This window comes from Equus quagga, chromosome 2, assembly GCF_021613505.1.
Source record: "Equus quagga isolate Etosha38 chromosome 2, UCLA_HA_Equagga_1.0, whole genome shotgun sequence".
NCBI lineage: Eukaryota > Metazoa > Chordata > Mammalia > Perissodactyla > Equidae > Equus > Equus quagga.
This window is the reverse complement of record NC_060268.1, coordinates 29,672,038-29,699,024: the sequence shown is the minus strand read 5'-3', so window position 1 is coordinate 29,699,024 and position 26,987 is coordinate 29,672,038. Positions and strand designations below refer to the sequence as shown.

General features: G+C 34.4%; 2 protein-coding genes and 1 pseudogene across 2 annotated transcripts; all 3 read right to left on the bottom strand.

Annotated features, from left to right (window-relative positions):
• Nucleotides 1-899: 899 nt before the first annotated feature.
• Nucleotides 900-8,595, bottom strand: LOC124235093 (olfactory receptor 4F17-like). The gene is made up of 3 exons (XM_046652722.1): nt 8,587-8,595; nt 4,212-5,149; nt 900-948 (listed from the first exon to the last, which is right to left on the bottom strand). The coding sequence occupies exons 1-3, from the start codon at nt 8,593-8,595 to the stop codon at nt 900-902; spliced, it is 996 nt and encodes a 331-aa protein (XP_046508678.1).
• Nucleotides 8,596-10,111: 1,516 nt separating this feature from the next.
• LOC124234841 (olfactory receptor 4F4-like) lies at nt 10,112-11,023 on the bottom strand (annotated as a pseudogene).
• A 14,727-nt stretch (nt 11,024-25,750) lies between these two features.
• LOC124236181 (olfactory receptor 4K14-like) lies at nt 25,751-26,692 on the bottom strand. The gene has a single exon (XM_046654980.1). The coding sequence runs from the start codon at nt 26,687-26,689 to the stop codon at nt 25,751-25,753; it is 939 nt and encodes a 312-aa protein (XP_046510936.1). The 5' UTR covers nt 26,690-26,692.
• Nucleotides 26,693-26,987: the final 295 nt, after the last annotated feature.

Genomic DNA, 26,987 nt, shown 5'->3' with positions numbered 1-26,987 from the left:
TCTAAATATGTGGTTTATTATGAAAGACTATATACTTTTTCTCTTAATTTCTTTAAGATATATTGTTTAAAGCAAAAATCGTAACATCATATTGTGGAGTTAATAATGTATGTACGTGTAATATATATGACAGAACCACAACCATAATTTGATATTTTAACAACCTTATTTTAGTAATTGATTGAAGAAATAAGCAAAATTCAGAAAAAACATAGATGATTTGAACAATAACATTATAAACTTGACCTCATTGGTTATTATTCTATACCCAACAGAAGTAGAATACACATTCTTTCTAAAAGCACATGTAATGCTCACTAAGATTGGTCAGAAAATTAATCTCAAAAAAACCACAAGAAGTGCACCTTAACAAAGTATGTTCTCAGAACACAGTGCATTTAAATTAGATATCAACAAACATAAGATACGTAGAAAAGTTTATGCATCATACCTCCCAATACTTTCAAGGAAGAACTTACAATGGAGATTGGAAAGGTTTTGAACTGAATTATAAGAAAATTACAATATGTCAAAATTTGTTATGCAATAAAGCATAACTTAGATGGAATTTATTACTTTAATGATGTGATCAGAAAAGAAAAACTTTTAAATGAATTATCAAAGTTTCTCATTTAAGAAGCTAGAAAAGAACAAGCAAATTAAATCCAAATAAACTAAAGGAAAGAAATATTACAATAAAGAGAAGAAATCAATTAAATCGAAAATCGACAAAATATAGTAAATTTATGTATTAGAGTTGTCCAGAAAAACAGACCAATAGGGTGTGTGTGTGTGTGTGTGTGTGTGATTGAAGAATTAGCTCACACGGTTGTGGAGACTGCCAAGTGCAAAATCTGGCAGGCTGAAGACCCAGGGAAGAGTTGATGTTAAAACTTGAATCAAAATGCAGTCTGAAGGCAGAATTCCCTTTTGCTGAGGAGATGTCTGTCTGTTTTCTCCTAGGTCTTCAATTGATTGGATAAACCAATTCACATCAGAAAAGATAGTCTGCTTTACTTAGCTGTCTATTGATTCAAATACTACTCTCAGCTAAAGAATATCTTCACAGAGGCATCTAGACTTGTGTTTGACCAGATATTTGGGTACAGTGGTCCAGTCAAACTGACACATATAATTAACCATCACAATTAACTGAGTCAAAAACTGAATTTTAGTTGTAGTTAGAAAGAATCTCATTTCCATGTTATAGACAATTAACTTAGACATATACAGAAATACCATTAAATCACTTCTTTTGGTTTGAACTTGATTTTTAGAGATTGCTCTTTTTAAAATTTAATTTCATTTTAAATTATGTAAGAGTATTTGCATGATTTTAAATTCAAAACTATAAAATGAGACATTCATAAAACTCTATCTTTTATCACTGTCCTTTGCCCTATTTCCTTCTCCCTCTACAAGAACACAATTTTTATTTTGTTTGCCCTTTAAAATATATTTATATGAGTATTTATAAATACATATTTATAAATTATATATACTTGTAAATCTAATATGTGTATCCCCATTAGAAGACGAAATTAGCATACTAGAGACACTCTTTTGAACCTTACTGTTTTCACTTAACCTATACTTTGTAGATTCCTCCAAGGCAGTATTTAGATATATTCCTCACTCATTTTCATAGTTTCTTAATGTTCCATTGTGTACAGTTAATGCACATAATTTATGGAGTTATTACTGATTGTCATTCAGATATTTTCCATTCTTTCATTATTAAAAACAATGCTTCAAGTAACCTTGTAAATTGTTTATTTTACATTTTTTCAAATGTACCCTTAGGATAGAATTAACATTACTGGGTCAAAAGTTAGTAGTATGATAATTTTTGTAGATATTGCTAAGAGGTTATACCCTTTTGTACTCTCATCAACAATGCATGTTTCCCTTTCTGTACAGCTTTATCAACAGCTCATATTATCAAATATTGACATCGGATATTTGATGCCTTATAGATCAAAACTGATATTTCATCTTAGTTTTACTATGCATATATCTTAGCATGAGAGAGCTTGAACATTTTATCATGTATTTAAGGATCATTTATATCTCCTTATATATGAACTGTAAATTCATATATTTTGGCCCATTTTTCTGTGTTGACATTTTTTAAAGAAATTCTTTATATATTAGAGCTATCATTCTTTGTGATGTAAGTTGTAAATACTTTACCCTAGTATTTCCTTTTTTCTTTTTTCACTGTTCTCAGTTTTATCATGCATTTAAAAGATTACTTTTATGTAGCTAATATTGTCAATCTTTATCATATTCATGGATTATAAAGAGATTAACCTATGTTTTCTTTTAATATACATGTAGAATTTTTAAAAAAGATTTATGCTTGAATTTATTTAGAAATTGTCCAGCCATATGGCATGAGAAATAAGGACAATGTATCTTTTCTCATCTTGCTATCCAGTTATTCTACCAATACATTAATAGAGACTTCCTTTTTCCTCTCATTTGAGATACTGTCAATATCATATGCTAATTTCCGTATGTGTTTTTAACACATACTTATTGGGTTTCTATTTTCTCTTTCTTTCTGGAGTAAACACAAATTTTACCCTCATCATCTGACTCTCCTTATCTATTAATTCAAGGCACTATGAAAAATTACATTCTTTTTTTACTTAGAATATTTAATCTCCATTTTTAGCTTAGTTCAGTGATTCTTGCTGAAGAGAGGAGCTATTTATCAGAATCACTTGTTAAACATTTTTACAACCTATATTTCCCTTTACTTCTATCTTGAATTTCTGGCATATTTTCCTAGGATGGTAGAGTCTATGTGCATGAATATAAGCTTGCACATAAATATATGCACTTCCAAATACTACTACCATGCCATAAATGAGCATCTGCTATAATTGGAATGTGTCATATCCCTTAAGTATTTGGGGATAAAATAAAGTTGAGAATTTATGTTTTGTTGATATACAGGATTTATATGCTAATGATAATAGTACTTAACATTTATTGAGTCCTGAAAATATGCTACAGTATGTACTATTTATCAGGTTTATGTCTATTCTTTCATCATGCCTCATAACAACCATACGTATAAGTATTATCTCATTGTTTTGCATGTGTCTGAGGAAGATTGGCCCTGAGCTAACATCTGTTGCCAAATCTCCATTTTTTACTTGAGGAAGACTATCCATGAGCTAGCATCTGTACTGATCTTCCTCTATTCTATGTGAGATGCTGCCACATTGTGGCTTGATGAGTGGTGCGAGGTCGGCACCTGGGGTTCTGAACCCATGAACCCTGGGCCACCAAAGCAGAGTCCAAGAACTTAACCACTACACCACAGGGCCTGCCCCAAATATTACCTCCTTTTTTCACATGTGGAAACTGAAGCTTAGGAATGTTCAACAATGTGCCCAAAGTCATGAGTATTAAGTGGTTAGTGGAGTTGAACCCATCTCTTTTTGACTTTGAATCCTATGCTTTTAAAAGCTAAGCATGGGAAAGAACATGGATGAATCCAAATGACGCACTTTGTATCAACATGTTGAGAGACTTGGATCTCTCTAAGTACATTTCACTGCTTATTGAGTATTGTCACATACTACACAATGTCAAGTGCCTCAAAGGCAAATTTCATATTGGCAGATTCACTCTTCCTGTCACTCCTGGTAATGCACTCATGGGTTATGGGTTGTTACAGTGATAGGAGGTGAACAATAAATTGTAATAATGACAGGAGTTTCTTTTTTAAACCTCTTAAAACTTGACACGTATGACCTTATCGCTAAACATATTTTTGTATTAGGCGTATGGAAGTTGTTTCTTTGGTGTTTTTAGGGGAAATGAGCCAAATATATATTTTTTTCTAATTTATAAGTCAGACTCATTTTTATCCTTCCTTGTATTAACCTCAGAACACTCAGGGAGGTATAGGAGTGTACAAATGTTAACATATGTATGCCTTTCACTGTTCTGAGAATTAGTGAGATAATATTTTCAAAGCATGATATTAACTTTGTATCTGTATCCAAATTATAAGATTTTTGAGAGTCAGTGTTTGTGAAAGTTCTTCGACAATTACTAAGGAGTATTAAAATGTAACATACAATTTTCATGAGCAATCTGCCAACTTTACTATATAAACATGTCACTATCTCAGATTAGTCTCACAATTATAAGAGATCTAAAAATTTATTCTGAAATTCACATTCCATTTTCTCAGATGTTTCAGTGCAGTCTTCATGTCTTTGTTCCTTAGTGTGTAAATAATTGGATTCAAGAGAGGAGTGACGACAGAATAAAACACAGCAAGGAACTTATCAAATGACTTGATGGGGAATGGCCAGATATAAATGAAGATACATGGTCCAAAGAACAAAAGAACTACTGTGATGTGAGCAGTCAAAGTGGACAGAGCCTTGGATGACCTGTCTGAAGGGCGATTCCGGATGGTCACTAGGATGGTGGTGTAGGAGATGATTAGGAGAATAAAAGAACACACAGCGAGCACACCACTGTTAGCAATGACCATGATATCCAACCTATAGGTGTCTGTACAGGTGAGTTTGATGAGCCTAGGAAGGTCACAGTAAAAGCTATCAACCTTGTTGGGACCACAGAATGGTAAGTTCACTGCAAAAGCCAATTGGCTCACTGAGTGGAGGAAGCCAGTTCCCCATGCAGCAGCCGCAATGCCAATACACACATTGCCACACATAATTTCAGAGTAGCGAAGGGGTTTACAGATTGCTACATATCTGTCAAAGGCCATGGCTATAAGGATCACCAACTCACTTCCACCGAAGAAATGAAGGAGAAATATCTGAGCAAAGCAGCCCTTGAAAGAAATGACTTTGTGTTCACTGAAAAAGTCAGCAATCATCTTGGGGGCTGTGACTGAAGATAGACACAGATCAATGACTGAGAGGTTGGCCAGCAGGAAATACATGGGAGAATGAAGGTGGGAATCAGAAGCCACAGTTATGACAATAAGAAGGTTTCCAAACACAATTCCTACATAGAATACAAAGAAGAATACAAACAGGAAAATTTGGAGTCCCTGAGAATTGGAAAGTCCAAGAAAAATGAACTCAGTCACCAAGGAGTGATTTGTTTCCCTTATTGATTCATTCCAGGAAACAGCCTCTGTAGCAACCTTAGAGAAGATAGTGAGAAGGAAATCAGAATTATTATATTCAAATTCAAAGCTTCATTTTGTATCATTCTGCTCCCTGATATGACTTTCTATGATTTATTACATAAAAGTTTTCAAAAGGCACACATTCTATACTCATCATTTAATTCCATATCCTCCCCAGGTTATGCCTCATAGTCCAGTTATTGAAGTCTTCTCAGTTTTTCCATTTATGCGAGGCTTCTTGCTGATAAAATACCTTTGTTCATGCTACCCTCTCTGCCAGATTGTCTGTATCATCATCCTACATTTATTTCCTTTTTCTCTGTTCTCCAAAACAGTTTATATTCTGTATCCCATATCTTAACTCTCAAATACATACAAAATTGTATGATCTTCATATTTACAAAGTCCTTTTATGACAGTAATTTTAGAAAACAAATTCATAGTAGCCTAGTAGTCCATCACAATAATTCTGTGTACAGTTGTTGGAAACCTTCTCTCCATCAAGCCAAAACAAATCCTAGCTCACAATTTTCCTATATGAGGACTATGGGTTTTGCATGTAGTCTGTAGATTTTGGATTCATTCTCTTTAGGATTTACTTCACCGTTTTTGTAAATGTGAGACTAATTATATTCACTTCTTATGTTTATTATGAATTTCAAATGAAGTAGTAAATTCACAGTGTTTTGCCAAATTTTTATATGTACTGTTTAATACATTTAGATAATTATTAGTTGTAAGATTTTTCTCCTAATTCACAGAGAAATCATTTAAAAAGTTTTCTTTGTGCTCTAGAAATGACAATCATAACAATAAAATTGAATTTCAGTTCCCTGTGTCCCTCTGTTTTCCCATGTTTAGAATGAGTTCATTGGACAAACGATTATCAAAACTCACACTACTCTAGCCTTTTTTGAGGGATGAGAGAGAGATGCAGTTCCAAAATAATTTTCATAGTCTCTGAGAAGCTTCTATAGAAACATAAAAGCTAAGACAGAGGTCGAGATTTGGCTTTAGGGGAAGTTTAAATTGATAAGAATTATAAAAGATAAGTTAGAAGTTATAAGACCTTATACAGGATGGAATTTGTACTTATCACTTGGGAATATCAAAATGTTTAGAAGAAAAACTTTTAAGCCAATATATAGTTAAAAATGAAAAACGTGAGAAGAATAAGGAAAGTAACAGAAAGATAAGACTTAAACATGAGAAAGAGGATAATAGAAAAGGAATTCAGAGATAGAATGAAAACATATGAGAAAAATGACCAAAAAATTCCATGAGAGAAAACATGAAGGACACAAAATTGAAATAGAACACAAAATTGAAAAAGGATCTTTTAATGCTTAAAAAGGGATTTGTTTTTAACTATAAAAAACTATTGAAGAATTATGTGCAATTGCTTAATACATTTAAAAAAAATAGTACGTTTTCAACATATAATAGCCATAATTAAGGTAGAAATAACAAGATAATTGCCAACAGGACATAGGAGATGAAAAAAGACAATGCCAATATTTTCATTCTTAGTAATTGTGAGCATTGTCATGCCTTTAATTCTGATAATTATAATAAGCACTAAAATAGCAATATGAAGTATACAGATCACATGTAGGAGCAGGAATAAATTTGAAAGGAGTAAAGGATAATGATAGTTGTCTACAAATTTGGAAATATTTATAGGGCATCTTTGTAAGTTGCTACCTGCTAGGTAAGAGCCTTAAAAGTGACTCTTGGACATAAGTTGAGAAAGCCACTTCACTTTGTATTGGGGAGAGAAAATAAGTACTCTTTCAAGAAGTTTTACAGTAATTGAAGTAGGAATTGAAATGGTAGACTGAAGGAGAAGCATAACCATGAATACTTGTAGGATGAGGTGGAGGAGTTAATAGGCAAGTCAGATGTAGAAGAGAGGAGTGGAAATTGATGGGTCACAGGGGAGACATCAAAGAATAGATGGTTACTCATCAAATTTCTTGGGAGAGTAGTATTTGTTTTCTCTACTTCCTTAATCACAGTTATTCCATAAGTCTTGGATATTACATTTTTCTCTTCATTATCCTAAATCCCATTCCTTAGCTATGTACACTAAAGCTCCACATTACTGTTTTTAAAGTTCTATAAAAACGTAGCAATTCTAAATTTTTCCAAGCATAAAGAGAAGTCTAACAGTAAATCAAGTCATGATCACTCATTTTAGTTCCCTTTTGCTTAGCACAGAAATAAGTATAATAATAATAATCAGTGACAATAAACAGGATAAGATTCCTCTTCTGAGATCACTTCTGACATAAGTCATTGCTTGGTATATTTCTTTAGAATCAAAGTGTGCAATGTAGAATTGACCTTAGATATGTACTGATGTGAAAGCATTTCATTTAACTGAGAGAGAAGGACAAGCTCGATAGTTATATCTCCCTAGGAAACATACCAAGTATGATGATTGACCAAAGGGTTCTCATTTCAAGCAAAAAGTCTTTCTATCATGGTGAAAAGTAAGAATTCAGACAGGCTATTCTTCAGAAAAAGGACTTCCTTGCTAAGTGAGTTAAGACATCTAATTTTCTCAGTATACGCTGCTGAGGACAAGTGATAATATGGGATCTTCGGTTCCAGGACACTCCTCACCATTGTAATTCTTTCAGAGCTCATCTCTTACTCTTCAAAAATGATTCAAGAAGTTTTAGAAGATTTGCATTGATTCTAAGTAAAGCATTAAGTTTAGGTTTATTGAAGTTCTCAGAGTCTTACACATTGGTTGTAGCAACCATGTAGAGCCAGCAACAATTGAACAAGAAAATCCTTTCCCATGCATTAAATTAAACTTAAAATTCAACCACTAGATTGTTATACATTTGTTTTAAATATCTTTGAACTCTCTTTACAGAAAAATACCTTAAGTCTTTATAAGCTTCACTGAGATTGAAGTCAGGAGACTTGGGTTCTAACACAAACATCATGTGACCTTGGACATGTCATTCAAAATATCTGGGGATTGTTTTTCTGTTTTTAGAATGAGTTCACCATATCAAAAGCTCTTCAAAAAATTCTCACAACTCTGAGTATGATTTGCACTTTTATGTGAAAGGAATGTCCAAGATTGCATTGGGGTTACAGGAAGGAGGGAAAGAAGTGCATAAGAACACTGGCTTTGGGGAGTTATGGGAAAACGACCCTCAAATAGAGGAGAAAGAATAAATTACTCTGGAAGAACTCAACTTTTAACACTTACAAAGCACTTACTATGTTGTATAACACTTTCCCTGCTAATGTTATACATATAACTCTTCTCAGTGTTTAAACCAACCTCACAGGATCCTTTCATTTTTCCTGAAGATACACATTATTGAACTGATGAATGGATTCTTACTACTAGAAGCATCTCATTGTCAACAAAATACTACAGTTTGGTTAGTTTTGCTAATTTATTTCCCTTTCATCATTATACCTACCTCCGTCATAACTGAAATACACTACAGCAATTTTCAGAGCAAAGAAGAGTACAGATTTTCCTTGTTCTTCTCTTTCTCTTGAAGCATACAATTAACAAGAAAATAAAATCTGTATGAATTGTCCCTCTTGTAAACCACTTGGTTAATTAAGTCCCATTTATGAAAGTGACCAAAAGCAGGTGAAGAGATTCCAGAATAGCCAACTTGAACTTTGAGTACTAAGACTAACTCTTATAGTCTCACAAGTTTTCCCTTGAGGTAACACAGAGTGTTCTTGAGTTAATGGCTACTATCATAATTTCTTGGCTCACTTAGGTACTTTTAGTACCTCATTGAGTCGAAAGGTGATTTTTTAAAGAACCATAGTAAAACATTTATATAAGATAAAGTTGTGAAAGTAAAATCCAGACAGGCTAACAAGACAATGTATAATAATCCTTTAGATTTTATAAAAAGGGGATAGATTATGACATTGAAAGCCAATTTTGAAGAAAATATAGGAAAAAATCTTGATCAATAATAAGAAAGTCTCACTTCCTGTCATTTATCATTTTATTAGGAAGCTTTAATTGCCATGCAGAAGTTAAAACTGAGCTGAGTCACCAAACTTAATGCTCCTCAAATCAGTAATAGAGATACATAAAAGTATTCTCAATTTTGCTCTTGACCACCAGACTTTCCAGGCTTTACTGGAAAAATGTCAATCATTTTCTTTGGCCTAATCATCTTAGCTTAAGAATAAGCACATTAAAGAAACTGAGATCTGAGTGGCATACCTTCCTGTAAGTTATAAGTCCCTTCAAATACATTTAGAATTATAGATACTTTTTTAGAGCGAATCAAGAAATGCTTTGAGGAAGATTGCAAGGGCAACAGAAATTTGCTATTAAAAAAATAGAACATAGGCAAATTTTGCATAATGCAGAATAATAGAGTCTATTTCTAAAATAACATTATACAAAATACATTGACAATCAAAGACTGAAAATAGTTCTTAAGATTTGTAACATAATGTTGACTTTTATTTATTGAACAAAGTACAATTAAGATGAGAATTGTTTCTTCCCCAATTTTAATGTCTACTTCTTTATATAACCTCTTATTTTATCATTAGAACCATATAATTTCCAGAAGAAATATTAATTGATTTCCAGTGATGCTTACTAACAGTATGAAAATACTGACAAATAAAGTAAAATCATACATATGTACATTCATATAGGTAGATAGATAGATATAAAATAACCACATGAAAATTGAATGTAGTCATTGATGGTAACTACAGTTTCGGTTTGTAGGCTAGAGAGAAATATGTATTACTTTCTTTTTTATTTAACAACAATTGCTGCAACTCTATCTGAAAATGAAATTCTTTGATTCAATACCTCTTTTTCTGTAGAATTCTCATTTTTTTGAAGGCAATAATTAAATTGTACACTTTCCATAGTATTCATGGTGATCATGAAGGTCTTGATAGCCCATGGCATTCATCTTGTGCTCTTATCAATGAAATATGTTACGTCCTCTAACTAGAACTTACAACTTGTGGACTCAGCCTTCTCACTGCCACTTTTATATCTTTGTTCCTTAAAGTATAGTTGGAAGAATTTAAGACAGGACTGACAACAAAGTCCACAATGGCAAAATGACTTGGGAAGGATAGGCCACAAATAGAGAAACATGGGTGGAGTGACAAGAAAAACCACTACAGTGATGTGAGCTGACAAAGTGAATAATGCTTTGGAGAAATCCTTTGAAGAATATCATTTGATAGTGACCAGAATAAGGATGTATGATACAATTAAGAAAAAGAAACTACCCATAGATATGAAGCCACTGCTGGCAATGACCACAAATTCTAGTCTGTAAGGGTCCATGAATTTAAGTCTAATAACCCCAGGAAAATCACAGTAAAAGCTTCCCACATTATTAGGACCACAGAAAGGTAAATTTATGACAAAAACAAACTGAGACACAATATGAATCATCCCAGTGATCCAGGAAGCTGCTATAACAATCATGCACATTTTGAGATTCATAATAGTTAGATAGTGGAGAGGCTTGCAGATGGCTGTGTACCTGTCATATGCCATGACTATGAGCAGCACCATCTCAGCTCCTCCCAGGACACGAATAAAGAACATCTGTATCATGCAATTGTGGAAGGAAATGATTTTACAGTCACTGAAAAGATCAGACATCATCCTTGGAAGTGTGGTAGATGAAATCCCCAGGTCAATGAGTGACAGGTTGGCCAACAGAATATACAGAGTGAATGTAAGTGAGAATCAAAAATCACTGTGAACACAATGAAGAGGTTTCGCAGGAGAATTCCCTCACAGAATAGCAAGAAAAAAAGAAAAAGGAAAAACTGCATTGCCAAGGATTGTGCAAGTTCCAGTAACACAAATTCAGTTACAAGAGAACCATTTACTTGGCCTATTAAATCATAAAGAAGGGAAGACTCTGAAGTGACCTGAAAGAAAAGAAACAAGGAATCAACTTTGAGAGGCTGAAAATAATGTGTTAAGTTGGTAAATTAAAATTGGTTATTAACAAATCTTTTATTTAATTGATAGTAAAGTATTTACAAAATAATGGGAACCCATGGTATAAAACATGAATGTAGTATGACTAAAGCTGCACTCAGAGACAGTCTATTGCTTTAAATGCTCTCATTTAGTCAAATACACCAACTTATCAAACAACTTAAGAATTCTGAAAAGAATGCACGAAGTAAATGCAAGAAATTCGGGTTAAAGAATATAATAAAAATTAAAAACAAAAATAGATAGATATTGAATCCCAGAAAATTGGAAGTTTGTATATAAAAATGATTTAAAAATTAAAATAAAATCTTTTAAACATATAATCAAGGGTAGTATAATTAAATAAAACTTAAAATTGAATATAGAAGTGCTTAATAAAAGTTGAGACACGTCTGAAGGCTGTTTCCTATATGTGCTTAAAAACAATCTCCCCAAACCAACAAATAAATCATACTTGAACTTGAAATATTGCAGAAAGAAAAAAATGTTTATATGTTCATAATATAAAAGAGAGTCCAAACCATTCAATAAAACCTCCAAGACCTACTAGACAAATAAATGGACAAGTTATAAACAGAAAAATGATATGAAGAGAGGATTCAGAAATGTAAAATATATGTGTATGTATGTGTGTATATATATGTATATATATTTCTCCCTTAGAAAAATATATCTTCTAAGAAATAAGACAAAATAGATTATTATTTTCCTATTAGATTAGAAAAAAGTCTTACAATTATTACTATCAAAACTGGGAAAGTCTCAGTGAAATAGGCACCTTCATACATTGCTGGAAGAAATTTTGACTGACTCACACATCAAAAGGAAATTGAAATCACATATTAAGTATTTTGAATCCATAGCATTTGGTAAAATAATACTCTTTATGAAATTCTGTCTCTAAAGAAATCATTTTTGGCCCAAAACTGCATCACGCTTTCGAGTGATAAACTTTGAACACTTTAAATGTCAAACATCAGGTTTAAGTCTGTCAGAATATATGTACTTGATGGACTGTAATACAGTTATTAAAATAAATGTTAAATGAAGAAATTATCATAGCCTTAGGAAGATTTAATAATTATGAGTCAATCTTTCTTTTCAAACATTCTTAATAAGCTGTTCATTCAATTCTCCATGCTGTTTTATGTTTTTGTCAAAAAAATCTAATAACGTACATAATGTGTACTGGAATATATTTCAAAATCTGAAATATTTTTGACAGCTCTAAAAGATCACAATCATCTACATTATTCAAAATTTTAAGCTATGCCATTTGTTCACTATTATTGCACTTAATATTGTAAAGAAAAATATTCCTAAAGCTATGATAACCTCTCTCTTTTTACAATAATTGGGAGCACAATGAAGATGTTGCCTAAAATGGTGATCAAATAAAGTGAAGAAAATATCTGTAGGAGGAAGGTCTGGAGCTCCCATGAGTTACAAACCCCAAGAATAATATATTCAGACATCACAGACCAGTTTACTCCTTCCATTTAGTCCAGTTTGTTCTAAATTCGTCTAAAGAAAAGACATGAAATTAAATTTTCTGAATAAACAGTATGTGAATCAAGAGGATTTCTTACACATTGCTGACAGAAGTCTACACTGATATCAGTGCTTCAGGAAAAAGTTTGGCTTTATCTTGTAAAGTTCAACATTCACACTTTCTATGGCCCAGTAATTTCATCCCCATTTACATACCCAAGATAAACTCTTGCATATGTATATAAGGAGACATTTACAATAATTCCCATAAACAAGACAATGGCATATTATTCAGAGCTGTCACAAATGAACTACAGCTATATAAAATGATATAAATATATCTTAGTAAGATATAAAAATGAAGGGAAAAAAAGTCCAAAATGGATCCATTCAGCACCATTTTTATAAGATGAAAACAATAGCAAAATGATAGTATTATTTTGTAGGAACTTGTATAAATGATAAAACTATGTACAAAAAGAGAAGATGTATGATGTGAGTAAGCTCAAGTGGTGGGAGGCCAGGGGTCAGCATGAGGATGAGCACATAAGCAGCTGTATGTTCTTATCAATTGTTCAGATCCTCTATCAGGTCATGTTTTCATAGGTATAATTTTCACACTTTGAATTTTATCCTGACAACAATGGATAGCCTTTGAAAGCTTTTGTAGTATGTGTGTTGACTATGCATAAGACACTGTTAAGCATTTTACATAAATTATGCATTTTATCCTTAATATATCATGAGCATGAGGTAGTATTTTATATAAACCGACTTAGAGAAGTTATGCTTCTTCTCAAAAATACTAGCACCAGGGGGCTGGCCCAGTGGTGTAGCAGTTAATTTTGCACACTCCACTCTTGTGGCCCAGGGTTCACTGGTTCAGATCCTGGGCATGGACCTACACTCTGCTTATCAAACCACGCTGTGGTGGCATCCCATATTGAAGAACTAGAAAGAGTTACAACTAAGATATACAGCTATGTACTGGGGTTTTGGGGGGAAAAATACCAGCGCCAACCACTTCCCTCTTTTCAGTGGTCGAGTTTCAAGCCCATATGGTCCTTCTTAAGCTTCTAAGTGCTAATAATGTCAAACTCTCCCCTTTATTCATCTAGCCCCAGAGCTGGTACTTTTTTCCTCAGTTGCTTTTTAATGATCTATTAGTGTTTTAAAAATTTATTTTTAGTTCTTCAGAGTTGTTTAGTTCTTCAGAGTTCAGTTCTTAGAGTTAACAATCTCTAAATAATATTATTTCATTAAAATAAAAAAATACAGTTTCTATCTCATAACTTATTCAACAATTTGTAGCAAAATTAATCCCAGGGAACAGACCTGTAAATATGGTGTTTGGAACTGGCTTGGTCTTGTCCTTGGGAATGGACACAGTGCTGAACTCCTTACCAATGTGAAATGGGATGCTAATAATTCTATTATCAGTAAGTAGTGGCATCATGAATAATTGTGTTGATTTTATTACAGTACCAACTGAAGCAAGTGACTATTGTACTTGACCATTTTGTTACTAATGATGATTATAAGAAGTGTGGAGTGTGATGGATTCTTCTGAATGCTTACAGAAATAAATGTCAAATTCAGATCTTTATATGTTAATTTCTGAGAACCATAAAAATTCTATGGCGACTATTAAATAATATCTTGTTTATTGTAGTTACAGATGTAATCTTGCTGAAATCAGACAGAAATATAATTTTGTAGCTTGGAGGATTACAATTTAGTTTGTGAACCTAAGGGCATTGCTTAACAAAGAATGGGAACATATTTGGAATTAAACATGCACGCGGTCTTCCAAACTTCTAGAGATGTGTGTGATTTTTTTAACCTGGCTTCCTAGGAGTTTCAACTAGATCAGAGTAGTTTATTTTTCAGGCAGTGTTTGTTCAGAGGTTATGCTTATATCTCTGTGCCCATTAGCCTTTGCCCTTCATTAGGTATATTTGTTGCTTGAGAGAGGCTTTCAAGTCTGCCTCATTACTCCTGAGTTGATGCAGTCTAGCACATGAAAACAGCCTTACTGACTGCCTTGGTAGACTATGATCTCAGGAGGTTCTTCTTGGGTGGTTTTCTCTGTCAAATTTCTGTTTTGCTAGTAGCTACCAGTATAATGGAAATTCCAATACTCTATCAATTGCTCTCCACCAAGATATCCATGTTTTTTGACAATGTCCTTTGTCATGGAATTCTCCATGCTGTGTTCAAAATGAAGGCAGCCACCTCAGATAGAGCTGCTCAGCTATCTGTCTTTAAAGCCTGTGTCTCTCCCTGATCAGAAACTCAACACCACTGCATAGGATTCGGAGGAGAGGATCTTAGTTATAATTTTCTCCACCTCCATCAATATATTCCACATTCCTTTTTTACTTCAGGCTAAGCAATTCAGAATCATTTCAAGTGTTCCTCATGTAATTTACTTCTAAGTTTCCTTACACTCCTTGAGTGAACTACATATTCTATGCACTAAGTTTGACACTATAAATATAACATAACCAGTGTGGAGCCATAAAAGATGAGAGGAGAGAAGGAAGGAAAAGAAAGGAGTAGAAGGAATCTGAGTGAAGGTTTTTTTTTTTCCCTCTGAATAATCAGAGCGTTCATGATTTAGCCTATACTCAGACAAAATTTCTCTCTGCATTACTATGTGCAAGCAGATAGGAGGAACATGGATATCTTTCTTTGGCCAAATAATACTTCTAATTATTACATTGAGAGTTGTTTTGATGTTAGCTTAATATAATAATTAAACTACCTTACGGTTGTTCATGGAGGCATCCTTACACTAGCGTTTATTAACTTGAAGGTGAACATCTCTCATTTGTAGACTTGCCAGACTTGAAAGTATTTAAAAGGCTATAAAAATATATTTATAGTTATATCTATATAATCTTTATTATAGAGATACAATATGTAAACCATAAAATTCATCCATTTGTCATGATACTTTCTTCAGAAATCTGGAACATCTTTGTGATGTCAGCAACATGGCAGGGTGAGTTGTTCCTTTTGTCTTTCCTCTCTAAGTAACAACTAAGTGGATATTCATTAACAAGCAGAGGATTCCCTGCACAGAACAACAAGACATCAGAGAGATCCACACAGCTGTGCATCTGATGGTGGGTGGAACTAGGTGAGCTCGCCCTTCCCCCTCACTGGTGGAAGTGAGCCAAGTTGCAGATCCTCACACGATGTTTGGCACAACTGTAAGAGGAGGCAGGGGTAGCCTAGCCCATGTGAATGCTTTCGTAGTGGTAGCCCTTCCTGTGGGAGAGCCCACCATGCCACAGGGGCCCCACCCAAAGGAATTCTCCCCAACAAGTGGGAGTGGTGGCGGCTTAGCCTCATGAAGGTACCTGCCCACGGTGCACAGCAGCCTGTGGGTCCACCCACTGTTTACTCAGCCTCTGCACAGGTAACCATCCTGCCTAGCATACCAGCTCAACCAGCCTCCTGCTGAGTGCAGTGGGCCCTGCCTGTGGATGAGTGACATACCTGTGGAGCACAGAAGCTCCTCCTACAGTGCACAACTCACCTGCCCAGCTCAGAGATCTTCCCCAAGTGAGCACAACCTGCAGAGTGTCTGCAGACAACCTGTGCAAATGCAGAGTAGCCATATCTGAACAAGTTCCAGCAAGCAGGGCCAGATGAGAAACCACAGCTCCTGCTACACCCCAGTAGTGGCAGGTGGACTCTGTGATGTGATACTACCACAAATGCACCAGGAAAGGATCAATTACTCAAACACCATGAGAAACTACAGTAACACTTCAGAACAGAAGGAAAATGACAAGTCTCCAGAATCCCATCCTGGAGTTGCAAAAGTTTACAACCTAAATGACAGAGAATTCAAAATAGTTGTCATAAAGAAATTCAACAAATTATAAGACAACTTACAAAGACAGTTCCGTGAGCTCAGGAATAAAATGAACGAAGAAGAACAAAGAAGTAATACTTCACTAAAGAGACTAAAGCTCTAAGAAACAACCAAACAGAAATTCTGCATATGAAGAATTACTGAGATAAAAATTAGCCTGGAAACCATAAAAAATAGAGCTGATGCTATGGAGAACAGAATTAGTGAATTAGAGGACAAGAATACAGAAATGCTTCAGGTAAAGGAAGAAAGAACTAAGACAAAATAAAATGAAGAAATTCTTTGAGAAATATGCAATTCAATTAGGGAGATCAATATAAAGATTACAGGTATTCCAGAGGGAGAGGGGAGGGAGAAAGGAAAAGAGAGCTTGTTAGAAGAACTAGCTGAGGACTTCCCAAATCTGGGGAAGAAACCAGACTCACAAATATATGAAACCAATAGAATTCTTAATTACATCAATGCTAAATGACCTTCTCCAAGGCATATAATATTAAAACTGACAAAAGCCATTGACAAAGAAAAATTATTAAGGACAGCAAGGCAAAAGAATATAATATACAATGGAACCTCTTTCTGGCTTTCAGCAGATTTCTCAGCAGAAACATTACAGACTAGGAGAGAATGGAATGATATATTCAAAATGCTGAAAGATGAAAACTGTCAGCCAAGAATACTCTAACCAGTGAAACTTTCCTTCAGATATGATGGAGAAATAAAAGATTTCCAAGATAAATAAAAACTAAGGGAGTTCATCATCACTAGACCTCTCTTACAAGAAAGGATGAAGGAAGACTTCATACTTGTAAGAAAAATGCAGAAGTTTCCAAAGCTTTGAGCAAAGAGATAGATAGACAGACAAAACTAGCAAATGTCAGCTCTCTATTAGAACAGGTTAGCAAACACTTAATTATAACATTAAAGATAAAAGGATAACTATAAACATTTCAATTTAGTCACAAACTCACAACACAAAAAAAATAATTTTTGACAACAGTAACTCAGAAAGGTAAGAGAAAAGAGATGGAACCTCCTTAGGCTAAGGGAGATAAGAGGCTATCAGAAAATGGACTATCTCATCTGTGAGATCTTTTATACAAACTTCGTGTTAACTACTAAACCAAAAAATCAGAGCAGAGCCACAAATCATAAATAAAGAGAAAACTGAGAAAACCATCAAAGAAAACAAGCTAACTGAGATAGGAGTCAGAAATACAAAGGAAAAGAAACAACGCAAATATAGAACAGCCAGAAAACAAGAAAAAAAATTGGCAGAATTAAGCACTCATATATCAACAATCTCTCTAAATGTAAATGTATTGAATTCTCCAATCAAAAGACACAGAGTGGTTAGATGGATTTAAAAAAAAAACACTCAACAATATGCTGCCTGTAGGAGACAAATCTAGGTCTAAATAAAAATATAGGCTCAGAGTGAATGGATGCAAGATGATACTCCAAGCAAATGGCAAGCAAAAAATGTATGGTGTTGCCATACATATATCAGGCGAGGTAGACTTCAAGATAAAAATGACCTTGAGGGACAAAGAGTGGCAGTATATAATGATAAAAGGGGCATTCCACCAAGAGGACATAACATATGAATATATACACCTAACACATACATTTTGGAGCACTAAAGTATGTAAAGCAACTACTAACAGACCTAAAGGGAGAACTTGATAACAATACAATAATATTAGGGGACCTCAATACTCCACTTATAAAGTTGGATAGATCTTCCAGATAGAAAGTCAACAAGAACACAGAGGCCTTAATGAAACACTAGAAAGATGGTTTTAATATATATAACATTCCACCCACAACCAGAAAAATACACATTCCTCTCAAGTGCACATTGAACATTCTCAAACGTAGACCATATGTTGGGAAACAAGACAAGACTCAACAAATTTAAGAAGATTGACATCATATCTAGCATCTTTTCTGATGACATGCTAAGAAACTAGAAATCAACTATAAGAAAAAAGCTGAGAAAGACACAAAAATGTGAAGATTAAACAACATAATACTGAAAACCATTGGATGAATGAAGAAATAGAAGGAGAAATCAAAAAAACCTGAAGACAAATGAAAATTTAAACACAAGATACCACTCCAATGAGATGCAGCAAAAGAAGTACTAAGAGGGAAATTTATAGCAACACAGGCCTACCTCAACAAACAAGGAAAATCTCAAATAAATAACCTTTAACTAAACCTAAAAGAACTAGAAAAAGAAGAAAAAACAAAGACCAAAGTCAGCAGAAGAAGGGAAATAAAAATTTAGAGCAGAAGTAAATGAAATAGAAACTAACAAAAACAATACAAAGGATCAATGAAACTAAGAGCTGGTCTTTTGAGAAGATAAAATTGACAAACACTTAGACAGATTCACTAACAAAAGAAGAAAGAAGGTAAAATAAATAAAATTAAAAATGAAATAGGAGAAATTACAGCAGATACCACAGAAATAAAAAGGAGTATAAAAGAATACTATGAAAAAGCATATGCCAACAAATTGGGTAGACTAGAAGAAATAGATAAATTCTTAGACTCATACAACCTCCCAAAACTGAATCAAGAAGAAATAGAGAATCTGAATAGAGCAATCACAAGTAAAGAGAGAGAAACAGCAATTAAAAACCTCCACAGAAACAAAAGTCCTGGACTAGATGACTTTGGAGAATTCTACTAAACATTCAAAGAAGAGTTAATAACTTTCCTTCTCAGAGTATTCTGAAAAATTCAAGAAGGCAGAATGCTTCCTAACTGATTCTATGAGCCCAAGATTACCCCGATACCAAAGCCAGACAAGGACGACGCAAAGAAGGAGAATTACAGGCCAATATGGCTGATGAACATAGATGCAAAAATCTTCAACAAAATATTGGGAAACTGAATGCAGCAATAAATTAAAATAAATTAAAAGTATCATACACCATGACCAAGTGGGACTTATACCAGGGAAACAGGGATGGTTCAACATCTGCAAATCAATGTGATACACCACATTATCAAAATGAGGAATAAAAATCTCAATAGATGCGTAGACAGCATTTGACAATACCCATGCATTTATGATAAAAACCCTCAGAAAATGGACATTGAAGGAAAGTACCTTCTAATAATAAAGGCCATATATGACAAACCCACAGAGACCATCATACTGAACAGTGAAAAACTGCAAGCCATCCCCCTGAGAACAGGAACATGAGGAGGATGCCCACTGTCACCACTCCTGTTCACCATACGTACTGGAGGTTTTGACCAGAGCAATTAGGAAAGAAAAAGAAGTAAAAGGGATCCAAATTGAAAAGGGAGAAGTGAACCTCTTGTTGTGTGTGGATGACATCATTATATATAGAAAACCTTAAATAATCCAAAGAAAACTATTAGAAATAGACAATGACTACAGCAAAGTTTCTAGCTGCAAAATCAGTTGCATTTCTAAACACTAATTATGAACTAGGAAAAGGAGAAGTCAAGAATACAACCCCATTTACAATCACAACAAAAAGAAGAAAATACATAAGAGTAAACTTAACCAAGGAGGTGAAAGACCTATACACCAAAATCTATAAGAATTTGTTTAAAGGAATAGTAGAAGACATAAATAAATGGAAAGATGCCGCATGCTCATGAAATGCAAGAATAAACATAGTTAAAATGTCCATGTTACTTAGAGCAATCTACAGATTCAATGCAATCCCAATTAGAATCCCAATGACATTCTTTACAGAAACAGAACAAAGACTCCTAAAATTTATATGGAACAAAAGACCCCAAATAGCCAAAGCTATCCTCAGAAAACAAATAAAGCTGGAGGCATCACAGTCCCTTACTTCAAAATAGACTACGAAGTTATAGTAATCAAAACGCATGGTACTGGTACAAAAGCAGACACACCGAGCGATAGAAAAGAATGGAAAGCACAAAAATAAAACCAGACATCTACAGACAGCTAATCTTCAACAAAGGAGCTAAGTTGATACAATAAGAGACAGAAAAGTCTCTTTGATAAATGGTGTTAGGAAAACTGGACAGCCATATTCAAAAGAATGAAAGTAGATCATTATCTTACACCATACACAAAAATTAACTCAAAATGGATTAAACACTTGAGTGTAAGACCTGAACCATAAAACTAGTGGGTAAAAATATAGGCAGTATACTCTTGACGTGGGTGCAGCCTCTTTTTGCATACCATGTCTACTCAGGCAAAAAGAACAAAATAAAAAATAAATAAATTGGACTACATCAGGCTAAAAATCTTCTGCATGGCAAAGGAGATCATGAAAAAAATGAAAAGACAACACACTAACTGGGAGAAAATATTTGCAAATCATATATCCGATAAGAGTTAATTTCCAAAACAAAGAACTCATACAACTCAACAACAACAACAAAAAAACAACTGGAAAAAAAATTATACAAACTACCCATGCTATAGTGCTTAAGTTTGTGGGCTCTGCTTCAGCAGCCCAGAGTTTGTAGGTTTGGATCCCGAGCACAGTCCTATGCACCACTCATCAAGTGATGCTGTGGTGGCATCCCACATACAAAATATAGGAAGATTGCCACAGATATTAGCTCAGTGACAATCTTCCTCAAGCAAAATGAGGAAGATTGGCAACAGATGTTAGCTCAGGGCCAGTCTTCTTCATATCCAAAAACCACCCCCCAAAAACTGGGCAGAGGATATGAAGGCATTTTTCCAAAGAAGAGCTACAGATGACCAACAGGCACATGAAAAGATGTTCAACATCACTAATTGTTAGGGTAATGAAAATCAACACTACAATGAGATATCACCTCACACACATCAGAATGACTGTATATAACAAGACAAGAAATAACAAATGTTAGGATGTGGAGAAAGGGAAACCCTAATATACTGCTGATGGGTGTGCAAACTGGTGCAGCCACTATGGAAAACAGTATGGGGTTTTCTCAAAAAATTAAGAATAGAAATACCATACAATCCAGGTACCTTACTACCAAGTATTTATCTAAAGAACTTGAAACAAAAAGTCAAAGAGACTTATGCACCCCTATGTTCATTGCAGCATTATTCACAATATCCAAATGTGGAAGCAACCCACTGACCATCAACTGATCAGTGGATAAAGAAGATGTGGTATATATATATGTGTGTGAGTATGTGTGTGCGTGTGCACATGCACACTTATATATATATACGTGTACACACAATGGAATACTAGTCAGCCATAAAAAAGGCAAAATCGTCTCATTTGCAACAACATGGATGGACCTTGAGGGTATTATCTTAAGCAAAATATACTAGAGAGAGAAAGACAAATACTATGTGATTTCACTCACATGTAGAAGATAAACACAGGGATAAAGAACACATTAGTGGTTACCAGAGGGAAAAACTTTGGTGAGGTGGACAAAGGAGATAAAGGGGCACATATGTAAGGTGATGGATTAAAACTAGACTATTAGTGGTGAGCACGATGTAGTCTATACTGAAACTGGTATATAATAAAGTACACCTGAAATTACACGATGTTATAAACCATTACGACCTCAATAAAATAATTTAAAATAAAGAAATCTTGATCATCTTGATGTTCCACAAAACATCATGTGGATCCACTACACTGATGTGGTAATTCTTATTAGCGCCAATGCTGAGGAAAAAGCACGTATTTTGGATGCCTTAGACATGTGAACCAGATGGTGAGAGATTAACCACCTCAGTAAAGTTTCTAGGGGTCTAATGGTTAGCATACTGGGCTCTAGTAGTTATTAAATATCTAAACTTAGGCCTCAAGTGATTGTGTGATCTCAGCTACCCATCAGCAACTGGATGCTATCTCACTCTTTAAGCCATAAAATTGAGATGCAAAATCAGCATTGAATCATCAAGTGGAAATGGTATGTAACAGATTAGGCTTAGCAGGTCCTGAGCCATAAAGAAGTTTCATTAGCTTATGACTTAACTCCTTCAACAACTACTAATGACCGCTTGCCTTCTCTCTCTCAATGCACACTTATGGCTACATGGGGAATTTCTTATAACCAATGGACTGAAAATGTAAAATTTGGGCTTGAATACACAGTTGTTTTTGCATGATGTGTTGGCAACAACTAGAAGTGATAGCCTCCAGTTTTACAGCCCCAATTTAGTGAAGTATTATGGTTAAATATTAGTTAGTTACAGTTATTATTATGATTATGACCCTGAAGGACAGTGGTGAGTAGAAATTCTCCCATTGGGAAGAAATGCAAGTAGTGCATTTGGTTGTCCACTTTGGCCAGAAGCATGGCTAGAAGCATCCATTGATTCATGAACGGTTATTAATGGTTTGGTTAGATGGTCAGGGCTTAGAATGAATAGAATGGGAACCCTGGTGAGAAAGAATTACTGGGGAAGAGTTCTGGTGATAGATCTCTCAGAATGGGCACAGATTATGAAAATATAGATGACTCATGTGAATGAACACCATAAGGTATCCACTTTAGAGGAAACTTTAGTAATCAGGTAGACAAATGACAAGTTCTGTGCATTGTAACCTCTTTTTCCAGTCACTCCAGGACTTGCTTAATGGATTCCTATATAAAATGAGCAGGGTTGGAGATCATGTATTGCTAAACAACATGGAATTTCATACAAAGCTTGATTTGGCTATCAGTACTGATAAGCCCCTTTAATGCTGAGCCACTAATATAGCACAGATTACTGGTGATCAGCCAGCCATGTAGAGGCAGGTTAATTATATTGAGACCTTTCCATCATGGAGGAAGTAGAATTTTGACCTTATTGGAATGAACATATCTTCTGGATATGCATTTTTTTCCTAACTATAATACTTTAGCTTGCACTACCATCCATGGATTTAAGAAATGCTTATCACAGTCATGGCATTCTGTACAATATTGCATCTGATCAAGGAATTTATAACAAAACAAATACAACAATGGACTCAAGACCAAGAATTTCACTGATCTTGACACATATCTGATCATCCATAACTAACTGGTCTTGTAGAATGGTAGAATGACATACCAAATACTCCTTTATGGATCTTTTAGGGGATTTATTCTCTGAATTTGGGAATCAAGATGTGGAAGTGGTAGCATATTCTCTATTATACCTAATAATCAACTTACAAAATTTTTCCTTCCCATCCCCACCACTTTGAGCTCTGCTTGATCAGAGTTCTTGGTGTCTAAAGAAGGAATGCTTCCACCAGAGTAGACAATATTTTTATTAAATTGGAAATTAAAACTGACTATTGGCCATTTTTGGTTGGCTAGATAATATGCATAACTGTAAGTTCTCTAGCCTAATGTCTGTAAAGCTGATCCTAAAAGAAAGCGGTGAGAATTAAGGAGAATTTGCTTATCTGATACATGTGTAAATACTAAGCTTGGATAGCATGGCAGAAAGTGACTAAAATGTTTGAGTTGAGAGCATGTATTACTTAGATTTTGACATGGCAAAATATGTTGCATGACAATGAAAGCTGAATTTTTCATTCCTATGCCTTCTACTTTCAGAATATTAGGAAATCTATACAAATATTACTTAACACTCAGCTTTATTTATAAGGACAGACAGAGATAATAAGATACTCAGCATTCTGTGTAGGAAAAAAGTTGCCCAAAACCTACAGTAATGACAATACAGTGAATGAATGGGCATATCCCTGAGAATGAAATGAGGTTACAGCCCAAAAGAGAGACAGCCAAATGGTTGACTGTTAATCCTTTATTATTGTCTATGTGCAGGCATTGCTTTAGATGATCTTTCTCTCATTCCCAATTTATACCGCATGATCAAATTAGATTGCACATCATGCCATTTCCAATATATTTTTTTCTTTTGTTAGATTAATAGAGATACTCCGATATTTTATTCTTGGCATAATTTACTCTTTCACTTTCTTTGTAAGAAATAATTTCTATTGTACTGTGGAGTGTTATTTAATAAATAAATAGTCTTGGAAATCAAATTGGTCTTTGAATCCTTACATGAAAAAAGAATAAGTCTGTGTTATCTTGAGGAGTTTTAATTCATATTTCTGAATTTCATTTTCTTATTCATAACTTGGGAATAATAATAAAAGAATTTAAAGTGAAAGATAATAGCAGAGAGTAAACATTCAAGGGTAATAAGCACATTATTTTTATTCTGCCATTTTAAGAGAAACTAAAACTACACGTGTCATATTTTTATTTTAGGGCTTTAATTGTCAATTCTTACAACAAAATTTCAGTCCACTTAATTTATAATTCTGGAAGAAATAATGTTTTTTAATAATTTGAAACTTCTGGGATTTCTTTTTAATGACAAAAGACTGTGCTGAAATACACCATGATCAATAAATGTTATGAGTATTTGGAAGGAAATTGACTTCTATATATTCATTAAAATATATGTATTGACTGTTTTTTGTATAGTAGTTACTGTTCTAGGTACTGTAGTTTCAAGAATTAACCAGGTAAGGCAGAGCCCCTGCCTTTAAGGAGCTTACATTTTGGACTTTTACACAAATGGTTAATAACAGCATCAAGCATAAATATTAGTCCTTGAGATGGAAATAACCAAGGCAAATATCATTAGGTTTTAATGATTTTTTTTTCTGGTTTTTTCTTTCTTTCTTTCTTTCTTTTTTGTTTTACTTTGCTTGAGTTAATGGCAACCAAACACACAGTAGCCTCCACTGCTACTCTCTGGTATTTTACCACTGTTATTTCACTCTCTCTTTTATACCCCTACTACTACCCATTAGTATTTGGGTAGGAAGCTAAGTTAAAGAAAGAATAATAGTTCAGTTACCTCTTGACAAAAGGGTAAGTGAAAGTTTTGAGGGAAGGAGGCAATGTTACAGAAAACTTTCTAAATGGAATTAGGAAGAAACTCAAGAAAAAGTTTATGAAGATGGTATCCATTAGGATGGATGTATGACTTCGTTGAATGAACTTCATCTTCTCATTTAATATCATTAAAGGCATAGAGAGACTGATTAGATAATTCCCTCATAAAGAAGGAACATTAGTGTTTGGAGTGTAGGGAAATATTTCATAGTGTTGTACTGGTTGATTAATAAATGTTGAAATTCCTTGAGTTATATTAACTCTATTCCTGCACTTGGAGACAGGCATAACATGTAGATATAAACAGAATGCCTATAAATTTCAACCTATTGTACAAGGTCAATGTTTTGTCCATTTGAAGTGCTTACAGTGAGGTTTCTGGGCATTAACTATTTTCCTTGCAGTGCAAGTAGTAGCTTCTGTATCTCTTCATAGCATATTTTATCTCTTTATTTCTCAAAGTATAAATGGCTGGATTTAGGAGAGGTGTAATAACAGAGTAAAATACAGCAAGAAACTTGTCCACCCATGTGATACTGAGTGGCCACACATAGATGAAGATGCAGGGCCCAAAGAAGAGCACCACCACAGAGATGTGGGTAGTACAAGTGGAGAGGGCCTTAGATGCACCTGTTTTAGAACTTTGGTGGACAATGAGAAGAATATATGTGTAGGATATCAGCAACAGCACAAAGCAGGTCATAGCCAGAACCCCGCTATCAGCATTCATTAATATTCCCAAGTTATAGGAATCTATGCAGGCAAGCTTGATTATCAGTGGTATATCACAGAAGAAGCTGTCAAGTTCCCTGGGGCCACAGAAAGGCAATTGCAAAATCACAACCACTTGACTCATGGCATGCACAAAGCCAATGGTCCAGGAAGTCACCACCAGCCCAATGCATTTTTGCAGGCTCATAATGGTCGAATAATGGAGTGGCTTGCAGATGGCCACATAGCGGTCATAAGCCATTACCACCAATAACACCATTTCACCCCCTCCAACAAAATGCACAAAGAGGATCTGGCACATGCAACCTCCAAAGGAAATAGTCTTGTTCTCCCTGAGAAAGTCTATGATCATCTTAGGAGTGGTGACTGAAGAAAGCCACATATCAACAAATGACAGATTGGCCAACAAGAAGTACATCGGGGAATGGAGATGGGGGTCAGTGATGATTAAGATCATGATGACAATATTTCCACATATGATGATCAGGTATAGCATAAAAAATATCATGAAGAGTAAGACCTGCATATTCCATGAGTGACTAAGTCCCAGAAGCATAAATTCCGACACTACAGACAGATTTCCTTTATCCATGGTTTTCAGTGTGTCCTCAAAAATAACCTAGAGAGAATAGATTGTCAGTTAGTGGGATGCAAAAGGGTACTTAAGTTTTAGAATTTGCTTGAAATCTTATTTTATTGAAAATTAGTATCTATATCTGAAAGAGAAAAGTATAACTGGGAAAACAAATTTTGGCAAAATATTCATTGTATTATGTCCCAAAGAGAAGTCAAATGCCTAAGATTGGCTTTCCAAGAAGCAGAGTCTGGGATGGGATTCTTATGCAAATGGTTAATTGGAAAGGTATTTTCACAAGAAGGGAGTGAGGGAA

Excerpts from the sequence above, each read along its gene's own strand:
- LOC124235093 (XM_046652722.1), bottom strand. Across the intron at positions 949-4,211 it reads ACTGCACTGAAACATCTGAG|CAGACATCTCCTCAGCAAAA; the intron begins AAAATGGAATGT and ends GGAGAAAACAGA.
- LOC124236181 (XM_046654980.1), bottom strand. The coding sequence starts at position 26,689 with ATGGATAAAGGAAATCTGTCTGTAGTGTCGGAATTTATGCTTCTGGGA.